At 26.8% G+C, this 24,131-nt stretch overlaps 1 protein-coding gene across 3 annotated transcripts in view; it reads left to right on the top strand.

The window, feature by feature from the left end:
• LOC107439743 (membralin) overlaps positions 1–24,131 on the top strand; it is a 48,541-nt gene that overhangs the window by 2,696 nt on the left and 21,714 nt on the right. For all 3 annotated transcript variants that reach the window (XM_016052428.4, XM_043044322.3, XM_043044324.3), the window contains exons 2-8: positions 2,573–2,818; positions 8,947–9,382; positions 12,395–12,505; positions 15,339–15,458; positions 18,324–18,424; positions 19,865–19,922; positions 21,583–21,666. In XM_016052428.4, coding sequence (XP_015907914.3) covers positions 2,600–2,818; positions 8,947–9,382; positions 12,395–12,505; positions 15,339–15,458; positions 18,324–18,424; positions 19,865–19,922; positions 21,583–21,666 — 1,129 coding nt within the window. In that variant the 5' untranslated portion in view covers positions 2,573–2,599. The remainder of the gene's footprint in view (positions 1–2,572; positions 2,819–8,946; positions 9,383–12,394; positions 12,506–15,338; positions 15,459–18,323; positions 18,425–19,864; positions 19,923–21,582; positions 21,667–24,131) is intronic.

Raw genomic sequence — 24,131 nt, forward strand, 5'->3', positions numbered from 1 at the left:
CTTGAGAGCGATTATCAGCTTGGTGGTCATTCCATGGTTTTGTGAGTCAGAACTCTAAAAAAATGAAAATGCATAAAGTTTTTTATATAATTTACTCTTAGTTATTTATGGTTAATAAAAGTGTATGTTACATATATTTTATGAAATAAATAAGAGTTATATTTGGGAAGTATCTAATGATACTTAAACCAGTGTTTTCATCGCAGAAAAAAATGGGTGAGAATTTCTCACCCTTTCTCAAAAACAGGGTGAGATTTCAAAAAGTTAAGTGAGATTTCTAAAAATTTAAAAAAAACAACAAAAAAAAAAAACACAGAGACTTGAAAAAAAATCATTTCTTTAATTATAATATGTTTTTAACATCTTCTAATTTTTAAAGCATTTAATATTTTTGTTGCATCATCATATGGAAAATGTTCTACATCTACTTTTTCAACAGCTGTTCTCATTAGGTTGATCAAATGCGTGTTTGTTTCGTTCTGATCGTTTCTACCCACATTTGTTTCATTTTCATTTGTCCGTTTCGGAGAAGATCTTGCCTTTTCAAGGTATTTGTCCATCTTACATTAATGCGCAAAAAATTTGAATTTCTTACATGGAGAAACCTTACCTACGATAAACATGTGGTTGCAGAGAAATGCGTTCTGAAAGAGGTTCCGTGGTTCGGAGGGATGATATTCTGTTGTTCTTAAAGGTTCTGAACAATACTGGTAAATAGGGAAGCTAGATAATGGGGCAGATGTTGAAAATAATGAAAGATCCAGGAAGAAAAGTGAAACGCATTTTATTCTAAATGGCGCAATGAGAAATTTTTTTCAAAATGCGAGAAATTTGCGAATTTTGAAATTGGTTTATAGAATGCGCGAATTTCTCGCGGTAATAATTTTTTAATGCGAGAAAAGAAAAAAATATGCGAGATTCTCGCGTTCTCGCGCTGTAGTGAAAACACTGCTTAAACTTTATATTTATAAATCTTAAAATAAAATGAAGGTACACTTATGTTGAATAAATTCATATAATTTAGTATTGTTTAATAATGTGTGTTACAATGTGAATAATCATTTCTAATTTTTTGTTATTTTGCAAAAATCTTTATTCTGATACACATTATTTCAAACAATTCATCTAAAATTACTATGACAATAAAGACTTTGCAATAAATAGAAATGACCTTGTTACAATGTGCTTAGAATTTTGATTTTTTTAAAGTTATGTTAAAATTTTATTTGTTACCTCAATATCATATTTGACATGATTCATAATAAATAATTTTTTACTTTAAAGAAAAGTTTCTAAATTTTGGTGTCCTATTTTGAGGTTTTGCGCCATCAAATAGATATTCATTGTTGTATGTTAAAAGTATTCATGTTTAGTGTCAAGATATAAGTGTAAACTCTTTTCTTTTGGATCTTGACTCCTTATTGTTCCTTGGTTAAAAATCGATTATTTTGATTTTTAACCATATCCATCTTTTTATTTTTTATATTGCAGTTCTAACTAAGATGATTTGAAATACAGCATCTATTTAAATTTACTAAACATTAAATTCAATATTACAATATAAATATGAAGTTACACATTTCATCAAAATAAATATATAATTAAAAATTTTGAATTCTGTGGTAATAACACTTTTAGAGATTATGAGTTTATGATAGGTATCTAATTTTTACTACAGTTATTACAAACCGTATTAGAAATTAATTAATTTAATCATGACAAGTATTTTCGACAGCGTTTTATTTTAGAAATCAACTGCATTAAAAATATCTTAGTTTCATAAGCAAAATAACATATTAGATTGTAAAATCAATTGCTTTAAAGTTTTTTATAATTTTTGTTGTAATGTATGCTTCCATTGCAGTAGGCAGAGGAACATTAAATTCTTCCAAACCTTTTTATGGCATTACTTCGAAGTTTCGTTTTTTTTTTTTTTTTTCAAACTGTAAAATATTTTCTTGTCTCCATATAAACACAGATGTGGTTGACTGCTTTTTTTTTCATCATTGCTTGAGCTATTATTAAATCTCCTTGAACTTGATCCTTGAGCTATTTATCATGCTTCACTCACTTTCCACTTTCTACCTCTAATGATGTGAATTGACTTCTGATTTAAAATTGCTTCTACTAATCCACATATTCATCTTGAAATATAATAAATGTAATTCATTTTTGAATTTAAAGATAACAAGCAGAGGTACTTATAACTTATATTTTATTTTGAAATCAAGTTGATTATGTATCTATGCATATATTCTGATCTTTTTTTTAATCCTTTCTTTTTTAATTTAAGGATGGTTAGCAACTATAAAATTAAACCTCTAATCATTTTAAAAAATATGCTCCAATGCTTGTGTAAATTTTCAGTAGCTAGTTATTTTATTTTAGAAAAATCGTTGAATTTCTGTGTATTTGTAAAATTTCATGCATTTCTCTAAATTCTTATTATTTTTTTGTTAGCAAATTTATGAAAAATTTCATCTTATTTCTTAGATTAATAAATTTATCATTTAATATTCATCACGAAGCATCTCTTTATTTGTATCTTTATTAGTTAAATTTCATATTTCAGGCATGTGATGATAATATATTTTAAAATATGCCAAACCAACTTCATCCAGCGGAGAGATTGCTGATGGACATGGATTCATTACCACTGAACAGAGATCAATTTCATAATAACAATAATAATCAAAATACTTTATGGATAGTAAGAGATAGACTATTTCAAGTCCTTTTTGAAAAAATGACCGTGGCATATGCATCAACATTTGGAGAAACTCTGAGAAAGTTAATTGAAATTATTTCTTTAGCTCTTGTAAGTTTTTGTTTTAGAATTTTTAGAATATCTCAATTGTATGAATTTATCTGTATAGTATTATGCATTTGATATGTTATACTATGTTTATTTTCTTTTAACATTCACAAGTTTTAGATACAAATTAGCTCAAAGTTGATTGTTTTTATGTTAAAAAACACTTTTTAAATTTTTTTAAAAATATTTATTTTTGCAAATGGGTCATTTTCAAAATGGAGATGCATCTTAAAAAATTTCTCTTAAAAAAATATTTGAATTACTTCCTATAAAAATTTCAACTACCCTTTGAATGTTTCTTGTCCATAAAACCGCAATGCACTTTTTTTTTTATTTTGAACATGAAATTAAAATATGAAACATTAACTTATACTATATGTTATCAAGTGTCAATGTTAGTCAAATTTACATTGTAAATCATTAAAATTGTTTTTTGTTAAATTATATAGAAAAATAAAGTTTAATAAATGGTTGGAAATAAATAGAAAAAAGTAAACAAAGGGGTAGGCTATTAGTAGAGCTAAATTTTTAAATATTCTTGTGTTGAAAATTACTGAATTTTAGTCATACAAATATTGATATCTGCATATATTTTTTTAATAAACTTAATATGTAATAAAATATTAAATTAAGTCAATAAATAAAGTTACCATTAACATAATAAAAGAGAATTTTAATCCATCATAAAAACATAGGATTTTTCTCAAATGGAATAATTATACATTTTCAAAATGTCAAATTTGTCAATAGTCGTTTCAAGTTAAAAAACTAAAACAGTTTTAAAATTTCTCAATAGAAAGTGTTTGCTCCAATTGAATTACCAATATTTTATTTATATCTAAAGATTCCTTGTCAATAGCAGAAAAATAAAATTAGTGAAAAACATACGTCACAGTGTTATTTAAAAAAAGATTTATTGAAATAGTGTGTTTACTCATCTTTGACTGAAAATGTGTTATTTGCAGCTGTATAAGAGGCTAAAAAGGCTGGGACATAGCAAATTTTCAGTAGTATCTGGCACTTTAACGTAGTATTACATAGGCATTATTTTAAGATATTAAATTCTATGTATTTAAAATTACTAAAGACATATAGTAAATTAATTTGAATGATTAAAAATGTTATTTGGAATTCTATTTCAGAAATTAAAATTACTTAAAGTCATGACTAGGACTGGGCGATATTAGAAATTATATATCGTGATGCATCGTCAGTTTTGCATCGCGATGTATCGCGATATAGTATTTTTGAATTTCATTTACTTGTAAAGCACAGAAAGTCAGATTTCTATCAAAACTTCATACTCAGATTGATTTAAATCAATTTATAAATTTGAAGATATATATGTTTTGCTTAAGAAATATATTAAATAAATTGACTACAATGTACAAATCTTACTTAAAATATTTATTGAAATGTTTGTTTAGAAATTCATAATACGCGTAAAACAAAGTGTTAAAAACTTTTTTTAAAGCATTTTTTACAAATTAATATTTTCTTGTACTATTATGCATAAATAATTATTAAGTTCGATCGTAATGTTCAATTTCTAAATGAAACGTTACAAATTATTTGTATGTTTAAAACAAAGTGCTAAATAAATTTTAGAAAAAAAAACGCTTTTTAAACACTATTTTTTATTATTATCATTTCAGTTATTATAGTTCATTTACGTCACTCTAGAGCTGAACAATGGGCTATTGGCGACGGTCTGGGAAACATCCCTGAGGATGATCCGAAGGCATGCCATCACAATTTTGATCCTCTGCAGATGGGATGGCACCCCCGCTTCGGTAGCTCGACGACCTGCATGCGAAGTCGAGCACTTTACGGTAGAACAGTTTAACGAGGACCAATACCGCACACCCTCGGTCCCTACGCAGACTGATCCAAATGGTCCCTCACCCGCACACTGCCCGCAGCCAGTGATGCTTGACTTCGGTGATCTGCAGGGAACCGTGTCTTAACGATCAGTTCACTGCGGGACCTTATCATTTCAGATAAATAATTAAATTAAATTAAATAATGACCGAAAAACAAAGTAAGATTTAATTTCTTAAAAATAAAAAAATTGTGATATTCGATTATATATTTAGCTAATTAACAAATAATATGAAAAAAATATTTAAAAAAAAAATTATTATACTCTCTAATAAAACGAAGTGCTAAATGATTTAAAAAAATGAATAAAATACGCAAACCTTTCAAATTTTTTTGTATAAACAAAATTGATTGACTTATGCCCAAATCCAAATGACAAAAATAAATTTTGTTTTAACTTTATTTCTAAAAATAAAAACAACAAGATTTATAAATTTAAAATCAGCAATAAAAATTCATTAAATTATTAGAAGTTTCATACAAAAAGTTTTTAATAAATTAAAAGAAAGTAAAAAAACAACCTAACAAATTCAATTCTTTATGGGCGCCTAAATTAGATTGCCGATAATTTTCACATTTAAAAATAAAATGAAGTTTTATTAAAAAAAATCGGCGATCACGAAGTTAGTCCTACTGAAAATAATCTACAAGAAAAGTCGCGAGAAAGAAGAAAAAAACTGAGAGGTGCGAAAAGGAACATGCGATATAACGATATGTGTTCTCAAAACTCTGATTCTGTTTCTACAGCTCACCAATCAAGGCCATTTCAAAATAGCGAAACGACCATCTTCTTCCACAGCGCGAGTCGACATCGGAACGTAAGAGAAGAGTCTTATATTGCTATATCGTTTTGCACTCGTTGTCTTTACTCGACGGCTTAAATCAGATTTCTGATGCATCGCCTTGAATGAAAGTCGCTGTATCGTCTTGCCGATATATGCGTTAAATTGATATGTCTCGATACATCGATTTATAGCCCAGTCCTAGTCATGACACATCAAAAGTGTAAGTTTTTTGAAAATGTCCCAAATGTTCTAATACTATGCATAACTTTTAAAGCAACTTTTAAATTCTTGATGATTTTCTACTGTTTTATAAGTTCTGAATTTTTCCTCCAAAATTTGAGGTTGAAATGCTTTGTGAATATAGAAGAAAAAAAATAATAATGTGAAAAAGTTACTAGTAAAATCAATTTCAGTGAATAAAAAAGTTTAAGCTTCAATGAGGTTTGAAAACTCAATAGTGTTTCAGTTCTATGTATACTGGAAGTCATTTTTCTGCTGTTGTTCTCTCTTTAGCTTCTGAAACATAGTAGTCTGGTAATCTTATTCAAATTCGAAACGGACATGAGAGCATTTACTTTTTGATGAATGATTCTTTTGATCATTTTTTTTTCAGTTATTGCTATTAGTTTTTACATAGTTTTTAAAATCCAATATTTTTAATATGATATTATTTATTCACGAAACATACCTTGCAACATTTTTACTTTGCCCCAGTTGGGCTCAAAATTGGTTCAGTATGAGTCCTATAAGAACATGCGCCTAGGGACCTATATTGGGATGTCTAGATTTTTTAATATTGGTCCCAGAATGGCTTATATAGGGCCAACATTGGCCAATATAGGACCGATATTGGCTTAATAATGGATATAAAATATTGGGTGAGTCTGATAATTGTATATAGAATCGATATTGGTTGTAAAGTGGCTGGGAAATATTGGGTGAATTGGAAAATTGTATATAGGGGCAATATCGGAAAAATAACGGTTCTTTGAGCAATTATTAAGACGAGATTCATGAATATTGGCTAAATGAGGGCCTATTTTACTGCTAGGGATGCATGAATAATTTCTTTTTGAAGAGTCTGATTCTCTGGATTTCTTTGAAAGTCCATGTGCTTTTGTCGTTCATCTTTCTTTTGGCAGTTATAGCCACAGATTTCAGGATTTTATTTGTTTATTTATTTTTATTATTATTATTATTTTTTTTTTAAATTTCTGCAATGATCACTTGAATTGCAAATAAGGAAATAATTAGTGCTTTTTTTTTACCTTCAAAATGCGAGAGTATTGCCCATAATATTAGAATTAATTCTTTTATTATTATTACATTCACAATTAAAAAAGAAATATTATATTCCATTTTTTCTATGCAGGGAGGGTGTTTTTATAAACACAAAGCTCTTCTGTCATTACAAATTAGTAATATTAATTTATTATTATTAAAATATCTTGCAGAAAGATATAAGTGCTAAGGAGGTTTGTCCCAGAAAGCCAGAAAAAATCCTGCCACAGAGATAAATTATATAATCTTAAGTTATTGAAAAAAGTAATACAAGCAAAAGTTAAAATAAGTGGCAATATTTCTAAGTTTAAGTAAAAAAGTTACAGCTCTAATGATGTTTGAATACTTGATAATGTTGCAGTTCATTGTATACTAGAAGTGCAGTTCCTACTGCTTGCTGTTGATCTCTTTTTAGATTCTGAAACATAGTAGTCTAATATTCTTGTTTAAGCAATACATAGTACATTGTCTGATTGATAACTTATATGTACTAAGTTATTAAAAGAAGTAATACAAACAAAAGTTAAAATAAGTATTATCAATATTTTTATTTTATGTAAAAATATACCATATTTTTATTTATTTTTCCTTTCAAAAAATTGAATTTAAAACAAGAAAATTCATTGCACTTACAAGTAACATCACACTGATGTTATTTGTAATATATTTATAAAAGATTTTGTACTTATACAACTACATTTTAGTTAACTTGTTATATAAGTTTCACTGCCTATATTTTCCCTTACAATTGAAACAAGGTAAGTATAAAAATTTAAAATTCAATACAATATTTTTCAAATGCCTTTATGTTTGTCAATAAATAACTGGAAATAAACAATTTTGCACTGATGATTGGTATTAATTGTCAATCATTAGTGCTTTATGCTTACGAATGTATTATTTTTTTCCCTTTTTAAAAATTTATACTGAATTTGTTGAAATTTTATTATTTCAAATAGGTATTGTCAATAATTTTTATTTAGGTTTGTTTATTTTGTTAAAATTCAGTTAACAAATGTAATAATTTTAAAATAAATATTGCAGGGGATGAATTAACATTTCAATAAAGCATAATTTGATTCTTTCTTTGCTTAAATGAAATAACAAATTAACAATTTTACTCACATTTAAGCTGTCACTTGGAAGAAACAGCACCGAAAACAGGATTATATGATCAGTTCTTTGAACTTCATTTGTTTTACTATTGTTTTTTTTCTCATTTTATGAGTTAGCTAAATTTTAATTTTTTGATGCAGTTATTTCATTACGATTGCCACTTGAACGAAACAAATTTGGATCTTTTTTGGGAAACTCTCATCTGTATATATTATTACCATTGCCTCTGGAATGATAAAAATTCTATTCTTTTTCTGGGATTGTATTTAGCCTTTTACATACATTAGATTGCCGCTTTATCATTTAGATTATATAGCTTTTTATATAGATTATATATTCTTAATTTTCACTTTCTGTTTCATTTATAGTAATATCAGAAATTCAAGGTTGAATTTTTTTCTTCATAGAATGAATGGCTTTGATTGGAATAAAAAACCTACAAGACTGTCATTTCACTCATAATAAAATTATTTTATAAAATTTATGCGTATTAATAATAGTTTTAATTTCTTTCATAATGAGTTAATTCAGATTTTTAATCTGTGAAAGAGAAAAAAGAGGAAAGTGTGTGTTTTTTATTTTGTTATTACTATTTTTTAAAAGTTTATTTAATAGGATTTTCAATTAATTAATTAAAACAAAAATCTAACAAAATTGAATTCTTTTGAAAGGTAGTTTAACTAAAGTTTTTAAAAACAATTTGGTGACTCTGATTTATTGGTAAATAGAGTCATTGGCTTAATTTTTTTCTTATAATAGGCTGTTTATTGATTACTCTGTTTTCTTGGTATCACTTTGCATTATCAGTTTAAATAAACAGGGATTACAGAAAAAATAAAAATTTTTAAGCAGAGCTTTCATTTTTTTAAAAACTAATTGTATGATTTTAATTTTATTTACCTTTCTCAAAATTTCACTGAGTTTTAATTATTCAATTTAATTATAATTAAAATAATAATAATTTTTTTTTTTACAAATTCAACCTATTTTAAAATTTTAAAATATTAACATTCAGCTAAACTATCTCTGAAAAAAAAATGTGATTAATGTAACTTTTTATTTTTCTAGGCTCTTATCTCCCTGCTTATCCTCTTCTATGTACATTTTGCTTTTGTGAAACTCCCAATCACATGCTTAGATAATGAAACAATGACCTGGTCAAGAGAAGGTGTTCTACGACTCAAAATTTCTTTAGAGGAGCCAGTATCTGTTCCTGTGGATGTTTCTAAATATTGCAATAAGACACCAGTTAAAAGTAGTGCAAGGAAAGCTATTCAAGAACAAAGCCATGCAATTTTATTAGCACAAAGTAAAAGACAAGCAGAATATGCAAGTAAAGCTGCCAATAACAATGAAAATGACGCAGATGATAATATTTTGGATGCTGAGAAAAGCCCAGAATTCATTAATAGGACAGGACCTTTTAAAGATAGTGTTTTTGATCCTGACTGTCTTTCACCTATTACTACAACTTTAACAGAATCTGAAATTTACACTAGTATTGGTAGGTATATTTAATTGCCTATGTGGAGTGAATGTCTCCTGACTATTTTTTTTACTAATATTAACTCTATGGGGAAGATGCAAATTACCTCCCATAAATATTGTGTGAAAGGCGTGTGAATTTTTTTATTACATTTTACAGTTGACTAAAATCTTAGAATGTGAGGTTTTTGGTAGTGAAATTATTTTTTGTATTCGTCCTCAGCATTGTATTTAACACTAAACATGCCTTAACTGGTCAAATGACCGTTTAAGAACTTTGACATTGAAAATGCGCTTATCATCTTATTGTTTTTGCACATTTGACTTCATGACTTTTTCTAAAAATTATATACAGTTAATAATCTATTTTTTTTTACATATTTGTTTGTTTCGAATAATACTTGTTGTATATGTATTTCTACCACAACTAGTCATTTGACCGTGAGAACAATTTATTGCTTTATAAGGTTATCGGATCAGAAATCATGATGTAATGTGTGTTCTACGTATTGCATTCGATTAGTAGCATATTTCTGCAAAGACTGTCGCGTAGTTAGTTCAATCCAAAAACTGTGAATTCAAATTTCAAGAAAGTACCTTAATTTTAGATTCGCATTTTTGTGTAAGAAAAAGTGACGAAAACTAAATGTTTTGGTAAGTAGCTTATAATTTATTTTGATAGTTTAAAATAAATATAAGGAATTGGACGGCCCACGTGATTCAAATGAGTGATGACAATACAATAAAAAAGATACTGCTTTTTAGACCCACTGGAACAAGAAAGCGGGGAGGGCCGCGGTTGAGATGGGCTGACTCAGTGAAGTCTGATTTTCTCGCAATTAATGAAAAGAATTGGAGATCAAAGGTGAATCAGAAGTCGTCATGGAGAGATCTTCAGAGGAAGGCATTGGCTCACATTAGGCTGTCTGGCCAACTATGATGATGATGAGTTTTACGTAATTTCTAATTAATTGTTAGTTTTTTTCCAGAAAAATGTCAAAGCAATCAAGACAGCACAAGTTCTTAGAATAAGTAATATTAATTATAAGAATTATATTTATTATATATTCTTATAATTATAAGAATAATTATAAGAATTATATAATTAATAATAATTAGCAGAAATATGTTTGCGGAAAATGTGCAATGGAAACACCCTGTATATGTAAAAAAAAATGCGTTGAGCAATGAATTAAAAATTCTTATTCTTTGTGTTTGTAATACATAAAAATTGGCAATACACAATTTAGTTTAATTATAAATTTTTTTTTTGTTTTATTTCCTTCCTAACATCCATATTTCATTAAGAAACATAAAGTCTGGTCATTTGACCTGCTATGGTAGAAATAGGTACTATATATTAAGTGTTGGTATGTTAAGTGTTAATAGTTCTGTAATGAAAATAATATTTTTAAAATTAAAAGGAAACATATATTCTAAGATTTGAACAGCTGTATGAAATACAAAATCATGTCTCAAATTTATTCAGAAAGAGGTTAGTGGAAATTTTTATTTTCTCCTCGAATGAGATTAATTGAAATAAGTGATAAGCACACTCTTGGCACTTTTGTATGCATATGTGTTATTTATCCTCTTTTTGAACATTTTAGGGCAGTTTTTGCTTCAATTTCAATACATCTTAATTATTTACGAATGATGTTTATGCAGTTTGTCAATGAAAAATTACATGTAGTTTGTTTATCTGTCAATTTCATAAAAAATCCCATTTGACTTATATTTAGTGTTTATCACAGTTAATCAGTATTGGTGTATTGTGTAATACTTTTTTTCTCTTCTACTGCAATGTATCAAAAGCTCTTTATTACACTTTTGAGGGAAATGAAAAGATTTTTATAACGTAATTAAAAATAATATTATTGTTTTTCTCATTATTTTTGGTGCAGAAATGATTGTAATGCAGTATAAGAGTAATGCTGTAATGATTAACCTATGTGAAATTAATATTATTTTCTTATTTGATACGGAAATTAATATATTATTCACTTTATTTTTCTTAAAATTAGGTTAATCTGTTAATATGTATGCTTATAAGTTGGTTAATTCTTCTGGCAGAGAGCGGGGGTCATGAAAATTTGATCCTGGTAGCGGACTAAACAAACGCACAGTAATTTTTATATTGAATCTGCTGTGGCTGAAAATCCTTATATTGGTGTGGAAATTTTGTGAGAATGGTACCAGGTCAGACACTGCCTATTTATGCTGAGGTTAAAAATGAATGACATTCCTTCCTTGAGTGTTATTAGGTAGAGCCCTGAAAAAATGGTTCCCTGACATGGTTGGAAACGTGCATAAGTTTTTATTGCTCAGTATCAAATATCCTCTTCAGTTTTGTTAAGGGTTCATCAGATCATAAAAATTTTCTCAAAATAATTGTTTAGTGTTGCTAAGCCTCTGCAACTCTTAATAATTACCAATGCAATACATGCAAATTTTTAAGTTAAAGGAAATATATAATTTCTTTTTATTTTTTATTTTCAATATTTTATTGTATTTGATATTGGTCTAATGTAATTACTTTTTGTTTTGAAATCTGAAATGTATCGAAGGTGCAAACTTGGAATCTCCTGATATAGTATAGTTATGAAAAAAAGTTACTGCATTACTGTCATTATTTAGCCTTTATTGATTATGAAATATTTTTGCTCGTGTTTCATGTTGCTTCTTTGAAAAAGCTTATTCTTCTTTAATATTTTTTAATTTGGAATGTGAGACATCATATAACTTTTTTTTAATAATTATTTACAAAAAATGTTTTGTAATTTCTAGGCAGAATTTAAAAAAAAAGAGAATTATTCAGATTTCTGTGAATCATACACAAAATCTTATTATTATTTTTTTTGTATTTGCAGTGAAAACTTCGATATTACACAATGATAAAGGGTTCTAAAGACAATTCATTGCATAATGCTAAATAATAGTGTAGCATTTATGCTGTCTGGTTTTTTTTATATAATTTTTTTTAAATATATTGAGTACTTATTTGAAAATTATTATGATATTCATTTCATAGATCACGTGGAAGAAAAATATCTTCTTGAGTATTCCTTAGAGTTCGGGTTCTTGAAATTGTCTCCTGCTACGAGAACTAAAATGGGTGTTGAAGTTCACACTGTTGTACTTGGTGAGTAATAATGAAATGCAGCATTCACTTTATTATATATTTAAATGATTTGTATAATAAAAGGGATTATGGATTTCTTAATATCCATATTTTGTCTGATTTCAACTGATTTTTAGGCATTATATTTTAGTTGTAAATTTTACTATTAAACTTAATTTTAAATACAACACAGTTTCTTTGAACCAGTCTTTGTTTAAACAGACTTTCACTTAAATCTATTCAAACCTAAAATAAATTTGATCTCTATTATTTAAAGTATTCTATCTTCTAGTTTCTATCTAAACTTCATGCTTCTATTCTATGCTATTCTTTTGAGTGACATTTTCCATATTGCGATCTTTATGGAAGCCTTGTTGTTCATTTAGTATTATGTTTGTTATAATTGCTAAAATTTTTTATAACTGTATCCATTAGAAGAAATTTATGCATTTTTAAACATGCACATTGTTTGGTCACATGCACATTGTTGATTGGTAATAACAGTTTGAACATTTTAGCTATAAAACTTTATTAAATATGTTGTAATTATATAATATAGTTTTATAAATTTTAATAGATTTTCTGTTAATTTCCATACTGTTTTACAAAGATTTTTGCTTAAGCCAAATCGAACTAAAATAGAAGTGGTCCATATTGTTTGAACACATACTTTCTTTGTGTTTCATTCTATGATGTATGTTTCCAAAACAATACCACATTGTTTTGGCTGATTCTACTCAATTTGTAAAAACAGTATGAACATTTTGACAAAATGAGTTTATGTATTTTTAAATATACACATTGTTTTATCAAATAAAAACTCTTTCTTTTTTTCTATGTGTTTCTTTTATGAGTGACTATCCAAAACTGAAAATTTTCCACACATTTGGTTTCGTGTCACTTGTGTTGTTCATTCAATTTTGTAATTGTTACAATTTCAAACTTTTTATGCAGCAGGACCTACCCGGCAAATTAGATGATGGAAATTTTGTTTTTACTTTCGATGTATTTTTGTGTAAACATACCTTTGCTTAACTAGAATGAATAATAAATACAATCTGTGAAAGATGTTTAAGACTTATAAAGCATGCAGTCTTTTCAATATATCTTGTTTCATGCAAGAGAAAAATTATAAACTCAATTTGTATACAATCTTTTCATCTACACTGCTTTTGGCCATTTGCATACACAATTTTTCGGTGCTTCAGTTTTGTGATTTAAATAAATATTATAAAAAAATAGAAAAGCGAAATAGAATCCTATTGGAAATTAGATCTGTCAAATCTGATCTGATCTTCAAAAAATCTGATTATAATTTTTTTTTATTTGTTATTCTAATTTTGTACACTGTTTTTGTAGATTTTCAAAAGTTGGTTCATTTCTCATTGTTTTTGTTTGTTGTATTATTATATTTTGGTAAACAAACATAATTATTACTTTAGCATTTTATTATGTTTTGAAAATTACATTTTATTTGTACCATATTTTCTGCTATTTCTTTAACTACTATTCAATGTCGTTATTTTATTATTTTTTTAGTACAATGTATTTTAATTCATATGAAAAATAAGTATACTTATTAATATTTATGTGCTATATAGTTTTTAATACTTTAACCTTAAGGGTGATATTTTAAAAATTACTAAGCATGTGCATCAATGTTCAGGGTGCGTAGCGTTTTTAAAAAGTGCTTAAAGGTGCTTATTTTCGATTTTCGTTTTTTAAAAGCCTTTAAAGGTGCTTTTTTCATTGGATATTTTTAAAAAGTTCTTCATTTTCCCTTCTCCAAATTGAGATTTTTCGTTTACCATGTTGATTTTCGCTACAAATTATTGAGAAAGGCATTGTTCACAGTGTTCTATTCAACGTTTTCACAATTAATTTAACCCCAATCTATTTCGGCACATCGTCAGTCCGTAGGGTACGAAAACGCCAAAAGGTTTTTTTTTTTGACATGACGGTTAAAACCAGAATAAACCATCAATTATCAAAAACTTTCCAGCCCTACCTAATAATATTTTTTTAAAGTGCTTAAAAATATTATTTGAGTGCTTGAAAAGTGCTTAAAAGGTACTTATTTTTTGTTGAATTGATTTGGCTATGCACCCTGGTGTTGTACAGAGAGGAGGGACAAGAAGTCATGTGCCCAGGCTTCTAGTCAAAATTGGGCCTTATATTTTATTGCTAAGAACGCCTAAACTTTTTTAATAAATTTTTTTAGCAAGTAAATAATTGGTGGAAAGAAAATATTTTACGGGAAATATAATATGATTTTTAAACAAATTTATGAAATTTTTGGATGGTAAATAAAAGAAATAATATCATTAATACATTTTAACTAATCTTTGTGTTTAATTTCTGCTTTTTACAATTTCTTAATTTCTTCTTTTGCTACATAAAATATGCGCTTAATTTTTTAAAATAAATTATAGCTTTTTTTTTCAATTTCTTTTAGTGAATAGAATATTTCATTTATTACATTCCTCATTTCAAGGGCATCTAATCAAGTTGTTTTTCCTGGTATCCTAACACGTTTGTAAGCCATTGCTGTGCACTTTATAGATTCTTATGTTTAAACATCTTATAAAATAAATAATAAAATAATATGTATTTATATTTACGATGAAATATATGTTTATAATATAATATATATTTATATTTATAATATATATTTGTATTTATAATATATATATATTTATAATATAATTTTAATAATTATAAATATATACTATTTTGTATTATATAATGATAAATTAGTTTGTTATTAAATTTTTTATGTACAGTAAGTTATGTTTATAAAACTTATTGAAATAAAAAATTAAATGTTTTATTACTGAATTTCTTTTTGTTTCAGATCCTTTAAAAGACAAATGTTTTGGAAATGAATTTAGCCGATTTATGTTACAGTATCTAGACTATCACGATTTTTTATTAGGATCTCTAAGACATTTAGTTGAAAAAGATTCTGCAAAAGGTTTGTATAAACATTTTTATAACTTTTCTTTTTCCTTTATTTATTTACCTGTTTTTAAAATTACTTTTCAGTTTCTTACTTATATTATTTTTCTGGAATAGTTAGTGTTCATTTTTGAAACCTTATTTTGCTGTTGAACTTATGCCAATTTTTATTTTTTCTTCGAATAAGCGTAATTTTAATGGTTGTAGTAATGGTTTTCAAAAATTTATCCTATTATTTATGTCATCAGTATTTTTCTTTACCATTTTATCATATTATATGTACTATAAATAGGGCCCTATAAATTATGCGAAAATTTTTTAAAAATTATGCGGCTAGGATGCGGCGAGTTTTAAAAATTATGCGGCAAGGATGCGGTGTCTTTTAAAAATTATGCATGCAGGTTGCAAATGACCCACAAAACAATTGAAACTGAAAAAAAATCTCTTAAAAAGTTAAACTTTCTTTCCTGTTTTAATAAAAAAATTTTTTTTCAATGAATACAGTAGAGATTTCAACTAAATTACCTTCTTATGTATTGTACATCCATTTTCTACATCAGAACAATTATTAAAGCTTATTAAAATGGAGAGAAGTTAGTCCAGAAGCTGCGTTTTCTTTCAAACTCTGTCTTTGTTTTGTAAACATTTGGCCGTAGCAGGATACAGCTCTTTCACAATCTACTGAATTAGGAAGCACTGAGAGCACTTGTCGTGCTTTTTTTGTAAGTTCTGGAAATCTCTCTGAGACTACCTCTGAATTCCAGAATCTAATTAAGTCCTGGTTTTCTTTCAAACTCTCAGAAGCTGCGTTTTCTTTCAAACTCTGTCTTTGTTTTGTAAAAATTTGGCTGTAGCAGGATACAGCTCTTTCACAATCTACTGAATTAGGAAGCACTGAGAGCACTTGTCATGCTTTTTTTGTAAGTTCTGGAAATCTCTCTGAGACTACCTCTGAATTCCAGAATCTAATTAAGTCCTGGTTTGAACATTCTTTTTCATATTCTTTGTAAGCAGCATACTCGAGTTTTATATCTTGACCACTCATTCTTGGAATATTCTTGGATACATCGTCGTCTTCAATATTGAGGTTGACTATTTGTTCTGGATCAAAAACTCGAGCAGCTTTCATGAAGTTTAATGCAGGTTGACTAAACTTGGGCCCGCGTTTTTTGAATACGTCTAGTTCTGGAGAGTAGTAAGTATTCAACTTTGCAATTGTTTTGTGAAACACTTCTTGAAGAATTACGTTGCATGAATCTTTTCGTGAGTATGATGCCTGAGAATTACATTGAAGTTTAGACCGCAGATCAAAAATCTTATTGTAAGCTTTTTGAATAGATACACCACATGTTTCGAAAAAGAGAAGAGTATCCATTAATATCTGAGCATGTTCTGCAATGAACTGAAAGTCCTTGCAAACGTCCACCTGACCAAAAAGACTCTTGGAATTGAAAAAGAAGTTATATTTCAATTAAAAAAAACCCTTAAGGAGAAATTTATCTGGTAAATGAATACATTTTGCTGAAAAATAAAAATTATACAGATATGCTGCGATTACGAGGAAAATTGTAAATTATGCGGATAATTGTGAATTATGCGGGTTTCCACATCTTCGCATAATTTATAGGGCCCTAACTATAAAGCATGTCATATTTTATTTATCTCATTTTCTAAAGTATTGTTAAAATGTAAATGTGTATATTGTTAAAATGCATATATATTTAAATATATTGTTATTGTGTATTTTCATTCAGTTAAGTTTTTGAAATATTATTTGGTCAAAAATATTGGTAATTTGCCAAGAAAATTTTATTAGACTTGTTTACATTTATGATTATCATAAATGTGTTTTACTATGTAACCATTATAGCTATAATAACTATGTACCATTGTGACAAAAAGAATTTATGAATAGCTCTGGCATTTTAGGCAGTTAATATTAAAAGCATTGTCTTGTTTTATCAGTCCCTTTACAAATCATATTCTAATGTTAATAATACCTGTTTAGATTGTTTCTGAAACTAAAAGATTCCCGCGTAAATCATACAGAAATTTTACCGACATTTGAAAAATTAAGTTATTTTGTTGTGAGAAACAAATGGTGACTCCTGATGCTAAGGATGAAGAAAAATGAGGATTTTTTTACAGTTTGGTGAAACGACCTAAAACATAACTTTATATGTTTATGAAAATGTTGAAACAAATGGCATGGTGTTGTAGAACTAAATAAGTGGTTGCGAAAACTAAATAAGTGATAATGGTGGTAATAAAATAAGTGCCAAGTGATGAAAATAAAGACGATGAAACAGAGCCACAGCCAGTGCCAAAATTTGAAGAAGGCTTTAAAGCCTTCGGAACAATGAGAAATTTTTTGTATTCTCTCTCATTTACAGTACAAGAACAGCTATCTGTTACAAATATTAAAAGATTATTGTTTTGGGTTTTAACAAAAAGAGTGTGTACAAACTGAAATTTTTATATATTTCACGTAAATAAAGGTGCTTATTCATCTTTCTTTTGCATAAATATTTTAGCAGGAAATACAGAATTTTTTCATTGAAGCTTTTTCATACTTTTTCTGAATTTATTAATTTTGAAGTTTACTTCTTTATTACTTTTAATACTTTTTTTCAAGTCATTATTTGATAGTTTATATTTGTTATATTGACCGCATTTGTTATTGTTATATTGGCCTGTTGTTTTCTCATATCTATCATTTACAATGGTCTCTTGAGAAATGATCACTCTTCTGTATAACTTAATAACTTGGTGGGAAAAAAATTGTTATGTAGAAAAGTAACAGAACATTAAATATGTTTTCTATTTTTCAAAGTATTTTGAAGTGTTTTAAGTTTTTCATTGATTATTTTGATATTTTTAGGTTACGTGAGGAATGTTGTTACTGGTGCCCATTATCGTTTTATAGACTATAATGTTTCTTGGGCTTCATATTTAAATTCATTAGTTGTTATGATAGTTTGTGTAAGTATTTTGTGTGTTTGTGTTTTAAATTTAAATTAATTGAATGAATTTAATGTTACTGGAAAATTATTATCTTTTTTTAATAATTTTTATGTGAGCATTTACTATTTTTAAAAGATGTTTGCTGTTTAATGCCAGTGCACCAATTAAAATATTTTATAGTGTTAATTTTGAAATTGCATAGTTAATTTCTCTTTCGTTCTATTTTTAAATTTAAAAAAAATGACCCAAGTTTTATGTAATCCAATTAGTATTCCAATGTAGTATTCTTGCATTTATTTGTTTCGTTTTTGTTGAGTATAGTTACTTGCTATGAAAAAAGATACTGCCTTTCTTTTTTTTGGGATATAGAATGCATACAAATTTTGTCGCAAGTAAAGACATTGAATTTGCTTGTATTATCTTTAAATGTATGTTTGAGTATATAATTGTTTGCTCTTATGCTACAATTAAACGGTTGGTTTTAATTTTGTAATATTATTATCTCATATCTATATATGCTCTTAACACATAAAATGCTCTTAATTTTGTAATAATATTGTCTTATATTTATGATTTAGTAACACTTTAAAATGGATGTATAGTGCAGGGCTCCACTGCATCATATAGTTCTAAAAAGGCCATAATTTGCTTTCAACAGCTTCGAAATGTTCTAATTTTAATTCTAAAGACTTAAATTGCTTTTTATAACTGTTTTACTTACCATTTTTGCTGTTATTAAATTTTGACAATGATTGTAGAAGAATTAAAAAACTTCTGTACTTAATATATCATATCTGAATAATTAATGTCCTTCTATTTTATATAATAATCACAAATTTAAGCCTAAAACCTTCCGTCCTTTTCTTGTTGTTGATTAAGTTACAAGTCATAATTCTGGTCTATGTCTAGTGATGTTTCTGTTAGTGTATCTTAAATGAGGGAAAAAGTGCATGCTTTAAAAGTGTAATAAACGTTATACTTTTTAATTGTAGTACGAGCCATAAACAAAAAGTCAATCATTTTAAAATACTCAAATTTTAAGCGACATGTTGCTGATAAACAATACATAAATTTAATTGAAAGCAAGTGAAAGGAAATTATTATGTTTTTTATTGAAATGTCTATTCTTATAAATTACAAAGAATGTGTATTCTCCAATTATTAATGTATAATAAGTAGCTTCCCCAAAAGTTTACTATTTAATAAAAATTACGACATAATTTGTTTTTAATTAAAAATATTTTTATTATACTCTGTGTAATTTCCTTAATTTTTTTTCCATCTATCCATTTATTTATTTATTTTTAAATAATCTGCATTTATTTTTAATCAGTTGTGGGTGAAAATATAAGAAATATTGTTAAAACATATAACATTATCTCTTATTAGTAGGTATATTAACTTAGTATTTTGTGTAAAATATAAGGCCCATTTTAAAGGTAACATTTTATTTTTCAGACTTTAGCTGTTTCTATGCTGTTAAGATATTCACATCATCAAATATTTTTATTTGTTGGTAAGATACATTGCAGATGTTCTATTTCTTATTATATTTTTATTTGCTTCGAAAAATGGGTACTATATCTCTGAATTTTTATCAACATTTCTTGATTTGTTAATGGATTTAAGTGCCAAAACATAAATTTCATGATTGTAGGAAATATTTACTTTTTAAATTTTTTTACATTTTTTGTATAAACAATTAACATAATCACTTACGCTCTTTTGTTAATGTACAGAATCAAAAAATTATATTAAGTACTTGCTAGCATGATCAAGCGAGTAGTATTTCTCATAAAAAGAGAAAAATAATTTTTTGCTTTCTAAACTTAGCCTTCTGAGCATTAATTCTATATTTTTCTGAATTTCTGTATCAAAAAACTGGTTTCTCCATTTTGTTAGATGGGAAAATATTGCATTATGGGAAAATTTCTGTACAATTTTACTCATAGTCTCAACAGTTAAAGGGCTTTTTTTAGTATTATCAAATAAATAAATAATTAAAAGTTTCTGGAGCGATTAAAATAGCACTGATCTAAAAAAATAATAATAATTACATTAAATGATATTAACTTATGTTGAAAACAAAACTTCTATGAGTTTAAAATTTGTACTTTCTTAGTACATTACATTTAAAATTTGATAATATATATATTGATAAAAGAATGATCTACAGTTTACAGTTAGAGAATGAATCTATAGTTTTAAGGATAAAAAAATGAGAAGTCAGATCTTTTCAATATGATAACACCTTTAAAGTATTAGTAGAAACCAACTTATTCACATGTAATTAGTCAGAAAGTCTGGAGAATTAAAAAAGAATCATGTAATGTAAAATATGTGAAAACATGATTTTGATAAAGGATACTTTGTCAAACGAGTTAAAAGTACATAAGATTCGTAATTTGTGTATATTACACAAATGAGATTTTTAAAATACTATAAAACATAATATATAGTTTTGATTTTGTATAATGTAGTATCTAAACTGACGCCCGGTGGCTGTGCGGTAGCGCTTCACGCTGTCGTGCCACAGGTCCCTGGTTCGATCCTCGGGCCGGGCAATATTGACTCAGCCTTTCATCACTTCAGTGGGTCGATAAATGAGTACCAAGCATGCTTGGGAACTAAACACTGGGGGTTTCGCGTTCGACTGACCACCTAACTGGAACATCTGCTTCTGCATCCCAGATCCCAAAGGTCAAGAAAACTGAGATGGGCACAGTAGGCCTTGGCCCTCTATGGGCTGTCGCGCTGCTGAGTTTAGTTTTTAGTATCTAAACTAACTAAATGTATAATTTGAAAGTTAAGTATTCAAAATTGCTTACATATTTCAAAAAACATTGCAAGAAAAGATTATAGATGACATGATTCACATGATGATTACTCTAGTTGCATCTGTTGAGATTTTCGTTCATAGCGAATGGAATTTTTAAGAATGCTTAAGTATATTTTATTATCTGTATCCTGTCCTTTTTTTATTTTAATTTAAAGCAATCTTAATTTTTGTTAATCAGAACAGACAGTTTTCTATGTCATTTTGGATTTGCACATTTCCACTGTATTTTTTGGTATTTATTATTACTACAATTGTACAGTACTTTAGTAAAAAAAAGTTTACTTATTGTAATGTGTACTAAAAGCGTCACACTAATTTAATGTTTTCTTCCCTATAGTTGAACTATTTCATACATTGGAGTTAAATGCTAGTCTGAATTTTCCTATCACACAAATATTTACAGTGGTGTTAGCTTTAGTTGGTAAGTTCTTTTGTGTACTTAAAATTATTCCAGTTAAAAGTATCACTTTACTGATTTATTGGCTGCTTTTATTATTATTAACGTGTATTTATATCCTTTTTTATTTAACAGTCTAAAATTAAAAGGAAAAGAATGTTACCTAGTAATACTAATAAGCAGCTCTGTTTGAAGTTTGAATAATTTTTCCTTTGCCAAATAATTTCCTTTTTTTGCTGAAAGTTACATTTTGTGTCTTAATTTTAATTTATTTATTGCATTTAATGTAACCATAATTTAGTTACTTTTTCATTTCATAACACTAAAAATATAAACCCAAATTTTAAATTAAATATCATAGATATGAAAATACAATCAGAAATATGCCTTTTAATTATATATTATTTATAATATATTTTAAACTTTGCTATATTTGTCCCCCTCCTCCTTTGTATCAATCCCTTTTTAAGTTTTTGTTTGAATGTATATGTATGTGGTTTGACTAAATTTATTACAGCCCTAGTATATTTTGCTTCTTTTATTTTTAAAATAAAATTAATGTATTTTATTATCTGAAGGAGTAAATCTGGATTAAATTAGGTTAATTTTTTCTCTTTTCATTATTAAATTACTTATATTTAATAAACAGTAAGCCTGTCATAGTTTTAAAAATTAAGATCATTTTCAATATTTTGCCTGGCTGATTTAGTTTTTTGTTTACATTATTTAAAGAATAATTTGGTTGTATTGTTATTGCTTAAGTGAATAATAATATTTAAAAACGAAATATGCGACACGAGTTTAGTTTTATGCTAGTGACAATTGTTTAACTAAGTTTACAGACCTACTTATTTCAATGGTTATATCCCTTATAATCTTTTGTTTTTAAGAGTAAAAAGAAAAAAAAAATTAGAAATAATGTTTTTATTGACAATCCTATTTTTGTTTTAAAAATAACAAGCAAAAACAATGTAGAAATTGCTTTCTCATTATTGTTCAGTAATTAAACTTCTGAAAGAAAAACTGATGTAATGTAATCAAAATTTGAATATGTAATCAAATATGAAGAGTGTTTAAAAGATATATTCAACAATAATTTTTTTAAAGGAGTTTTTTTTTCCTTCCCTTTTCAGAAATTTTTATTTTCATGAAACATGTTAATAAATAGTTGACATTTTGTATTTCATGTTACACTTACAATAAAAAACTGTAAAAAAAATATGAAAGCCAAATTCTTCAAAAAGAATTTTAATTGTTTTAATAAAAGTTATGAAGAACAAGTTTGTTTATATCAATCGCTCAATCAAACCACTCAATCGCTTGCAGCACTTTTTCAGTGGGCCACTCAGTACTTGAAAACTGTATATTTTAAAACAAAAAAAAAAACATTTGAATCTTTTACTTCTCACTATAAAAAGGTGTTGGAGGCTGAAAGTAAAAAAAAAATAAAATATGATGAGTAATTTGATTACATGCATATTATATCATGTTCAAAAATGAAAGAAGGCCAAGATTATTTATTTTAAAGCTAGATTTGTAATTGAATAGACATACATATCTAATATAATTTCAGGACCACCTGCAACCCAACCCTTGCTATTCTTCTGATTAACAATGTCACTATTATTAAAACATGATGTATGCATGGGGTACTAAACTGGATCCATATAATATATTATCCAAAAAACTTTTTCTCTCTCTCTCCATTGATTTCTAGAATGACACATGAATCAACCTTAGAGAAACCATCTAACTGCTTGTTTATATCAACCTACTATGCAGTTTTGCTTAACTAAGAAGGTTCTAATTAATTTGTTTTGTTTCCTCATCCTATTACGAGTATTGTACAAAATTAGATGTTTCATTTATTTTTTCTATAAAATACTTAGTTATTTATTGATATTGACCATATTTAAATCACATCTTTAGTTTTCACTTATTTAGGGGAGAGATGCACTAAAAAATTGTTATTAATAAGTATTAGTATCATTCATTTGTAAAGTTAAGAGCTATAAGGTCTAAACCAATTAGAGATACATGCTGTTTTAAAATAAAATTTTTAATGATCTGCTACTTTTTATTACATCTTAATTAGAGCAAAGGTATTGCTTGTTGCCCCTGAAGTGCTGTACTAATAGGTTTTGTTAAGAACGTTGGTCCCTCTCTGACTGTTGTGTAAAATGTATGGAATTAAAAAAGCCTCTAAGTGTTAACAATTAATTGATTGAACAATAAAAATGGCAAATAATGCACAAATTATGTAACATGTACAAGAAATTATGAAAATTATTGTTATGTGACTCCTATTTGTTGGTTAATAACCAAAATAAATTTTGTCACGTACTCTGAATTCCTAGTTAAAGAGTTTTTTTAATTTTGTGTAAAATTTAGACTAGTTTCTTCTTTCTACAAGATAATGCGAGAATCCACAATTCTAAGGCCACAAAAGAATTTTTTCTTTTAAAGACATCAAAATTATAGACTGTCCA

Source organism: Parasteatoda tepidariorum, chromosome 3, assembly GCF_982258835.1.
Source record: "Parasteatoda tepidariorum strain Cologne lab strain chromosome 3, Ptep-v5.0, whole genome shotgun sequence".
NCBI classification, from domain to species: domain Eukaryota; kingdom Metazoa; phylum Arthropoda; class Arachnida; order Araneae; family Theridiidae; genus Parasteatoda; species Parasteatoda tepidariorum.